The sequence below is a fragment of the Saccostrea cucullata genome, unplaced genomic scaffold (genome assembly GCF_032062105.1).
Source record: "Saccostrea cucullata isolate Sc308-1 unplaced genomic scaffold, CSIRO_AGI_Scuc_v1 ctg1943, whole genome shotgun sequence".
NCBI lineage: Eukaryota > Metazoa > Mollusca > Bivalvia > Ostreida > Ostreidae > Saccostrea > Saccostrea cuccullata.
The window spans coordinates 131,743-135,984 of NW_026920964.1; the positions used below are offsets into that span (position 1 = coordinate 131,743).

General features: G+C 34.8%; 1 protein-coding gene across 1 annotated transcript; it reads left to right on the forward strand.

Moving 5' to 3' along the window:
- Positions 1-1,999: 1,999 nt before the first annotated feature.
- LOC134258872 (uncharacterized) lies at positions 2,000-3,631 on the forward strand. The gene has a single exon (XM_062741462.1). It carries the CDS (start codon positions 2,000-2,002, stop codon positions 3,629-3,631), a length of 1,632 nt encoding a protein of 543 aa, XP_062597446.1.
- Positions 3,632-4,242: the final 611 nt, after the last annotated feature.

The window sequence follows — 4,242 nt, forward strand, 5'->3', positions numbered from 1 at the left end:
TTCTTTGGTTTCTACTGTTTATCTGGATTTTGAAAGTTTTCTTTCTCATGTGTGATTATAGGTAAAGTATGCAAATTGTATGATATTGATTTACTGGTAGAGAAAAGAAAACATTTTTTTTCCTTTACGATCAATAAAAACAGAACTACTTGTTGACATAGAAAGATAGGAAAAAATGGAGCAAATGTTTTCAAATTATTTGATCATGAACATGTATTTTGACTTTTTTTGGGGGGGGGGGGATAACCTGTTTTCAAACACCCTTCTGTATGACCTAGTTTATAAGAAAAGAATTTAGCCAGTTTCCTTTTGAAAATTTCACCAGTGTGAAGTTTTGGATTGTTTGGTATCATTTATTAGTTGATCCTCGGACATTTAAGGAAATGCATGACAGGACAATTATGACATCATCAAAGATGGTGAAGTTAGGAATCTTTAAAAATCATCAAAATTGTCTTATGTTGCAATGAGAAAAGATTTCATCTCTCAACTGAATAACACACCAGTGGACCTATAGGTAAAATAAAAAAAGTGAAGTTTTATGTTCAAGGTTTGTATTTCTCTTTACTCACAGAAAATTCCTAAATGAAAATAATGTCACTTCTAAACGTTCGTCGACTTACATTTCATTTACATTTACATTACATTTTATTGCAATCAGGCATGTTTTCAAATTAGTGTATAGATGTACCGCATGCTATATGTAGACTCACTTATTGTGAACTTTCCTGTTTCTCCCCCCCCCCTTCATTGATGAAGGTGAAAGTGGGAGATACTGACTTTGGTCTGACTGTCTGTCTAGCTGTACTTCTGCCGGACTGTCACACTTTCGTTTAAGCGTGACATCTCTAGAAGCTTAAGGTTTTTTGCAATACAATTAAACACAAATCAAAATGAACTAAGGAAAACCTATTAATTTCCAGATCAAAAGGTCAAAGATCAATGACGTAAATTCAGACATTGTATGTGTATCTTAAACTTTCATTTCCAGGCGATATCTCGAGAAGCCTTTGAGTATTTGCAGTGAAATTTTAAACCACAACTTCCTAATGGAGAATTTGAGGTCAAAAGGTCAAATGTTAAGTTGTAATTCCATACATTCTGTATTCGTGTAAAGCTTTCATTTTCAGACAAATTTCAAGAAGCTTTTGATTTTTTGCAATTAAATTTTATTTTAAAACCTCCCATGGCCCAGCCCGCCATTCTCCCCCCTCCGCCCCCTCTCCACCCCCAAGATTCGCATGATCCGCACATGCTATTTTTATCTTAAGCGGGGGACATAGATTCTCAGAAATAGCTTATTTTTTCAATGTCCTGAGATTCTTATTTTTCTATTTTCAGATACCAGCGCAATTTTACTAATTCACGGTGTAACCAAATGCTGACTGATGTCTTGCATGTTAATACGAAGTTTATATATCTCAGTTTATTCGATACGCAATAGCATGCTCTACGTATGAACAATTTCTCGAACGAGGTAAATAATTTACAAACAAGTTGATGAGACAAGAATTTCTCATTTAAAGTTATCATTTCGTAAGCTCCGTGGTCGATACAATGACCTTGTCAGCAAATATTGAGTTAATTACTGCTGACCGACGTTTTTCAAACTAACTACTCCACCGATTTATAAATTGAATTGACGACGAATTTGTCCGTTATTCCCCAATAACGACAGGGAGCACACTGAGGGTGTAATCGGTCAGCAGGGGAGGCTCACTTCTCCATGGCACCTGATCCCACTTCTGATGATTTGGAGTTCCTTGTTTGCTCTGGTACTATTTTGTATTGGTTCTGATTTTGAATGCTGTTCATTATCTCCATATGTTACATCAGATCTTCATTTTTCATCAGAATTTTCCGTTTCTCCGATGATGTAAGCTGGTGCCACTTCTGATTTAAAGATCAATGTTCGCTCTGCTCATAATTTGTATTGTGTAAGTGGACTTTTAGGCATGATCAGTGTTTGTTATCTCCAAACATAAAGCCTGAAACAAAAATGAGCATTGTGAATATACATAATATACCAATATCAAAGCTACCAATTTGTGATCCATTTCACTGGAAGATAGAATTCTACTGCAACACATGTAAAAGATACCTTTGTGTTCCTTGTAAGGAGAAACATGTAATAGATCTGGACACTATTTATCATGATGTAGTAATACGTCAGTTAAAGAATGGAGTTATGATATCAGAAGCGTGTAAAAGACACAAAGGCAGAAAATATGACCGCTGGTGTCTGTCTTGTGAAAATCCTATCTGTGTCAAGTGTAATGAACACCAACAACATGAAACACAGAATATAGAATCATGTTGCATGGTGTGCAGAGAAGAGAGCAATGACAGGATTATTCACCTCCGAGGTGATATACTTCCTTATAATGTGGCTATCCTAGCGGATATAAAATCTGACAAGAAAACAGAAATTAAAATGATTCAAAGGGAAACATCCAAAATCAGGTTGCAGATGACAAGAAAAAGTCAGAGACTGAAGGAATTTATCGATAAAGAAATGCGAAAGGAATTTACTGAATTAATGTCTCAATTAATCTCATCGAAATTCCAACATCGAAAAAAGCATATTGAAAACATGATGAGATATGAAGATCAATTTGAACAGTCCGCAAATAGACCAGTAGTATTCCTTTTATGGCAAAAGAAGTTTCAAATTCCTAAAATGAATGAAATTAAGGAAGAGGTGATTTGTTTAATGGGGAAAATAAAACAGAAAAGGATAGGGAGAAGGCAAGTAAGAAACGATTCTCTCCTGAAAATGATCAGACCTGAGTTTCACAAATCTTTAGTTGTGACAGGTATCACAGAGTATCGTCATATTTCCCTTGGATTACCAAACAAAATCTGGGTAAGTGATAAAAATAGCTTAATCTTGACCAGTGCAAATGGTGACATACTGCATCAGCTGGCAGTTACAAATAATGGTGCTGGTGTACACACAGTGACCAGAGAAAAAGAACTCATTTACATGAATCAAAATGGTAACATCTGCAAACTTTCACAAGACAACACAACAGAGTCAACACTAGTAAAGAGATCAGATCCATGGAGACCACATTGTATCTACAGTTCCCTGTTAAATGGAGATTTACTGGTAGGTTCTGGTAAATATGATATAGGTAAAGACTATCATACAGAAGCAAAAGTAACCCGATACAACAATAAAGGATCACTGCCCCAAACTATCCAATACAAAGGCGATGGCCAGACACTTTATAATTGCCCTGCATACATAACAGAGAATAGGAATGGAGATGTTATTGTGTCAGATTTTAGAACTTCACACAGTGGTGCTTTGGTTGTAACAGACAGTGGAGGAGGATATCGATTCTCCTACATCGGACCCCCTACAGGAGGACTACGAATTTTACCTTGTGGGATTTGTACAGACGTACTATCAAACATCCTGGTGTGTTGTGGCGACACAGGCTCCATTCAAGTCATTGACAAAGACGGACATTGTCTGTTACTAATATTCACATTTCCAAACATAAGGATGCCATGGAGCCTAGCCTATGATAACACAAACCACCTTTTATGGGTTGGATCATATGTAGATAAAATGCATTTATACAGATACATTAATAGAAAGAATTACTTATCAAAGTTATGAAATAATTAAATTGAGACTAACTGAAGATATAAATTATAACATGATCCTTTCAGAATAAATTGTGATATTAGATTCACCCACAGACGAATGTATATTTTGTCAGAAATATACATCACAGATTATATAATGTTCCATTGTATTCTATAATTATAATCTATGTTGCAAACTTTCTCTTAATGTTGTATAATGCACCAGCCATTTACTATAATGTTTCAATCATTCGATATCATGAATATGAATTATATTTCTTTTTTGATAATTTTGATTATATAGTGCAAATAAATTTTACCTTTATTAAATAATAATTAGAAGAATCACATGTCGATTCGATATATCCCAGTTAACTCAAAATAAAAGACAACATAGAGTTTGCCTTATCTGTTTCATATTTGAATATTTTACTGATTGTAGACGATAAGGGCAAACTTAAAACTAATCTGTATGGCACCTCATCCGACCTTCCAAATTTTCATATGTTAATGTTTGTTTTGTTCCATATTTGTATCGTTTCGATGGACTTGATAGTTTGATTATTGTTTGTTACCTCCGTATTTCCTGATAAATATGACTTTAAGCTTTAAGTACGAGGGGTGTTAGAAAAGTTCGCGGAC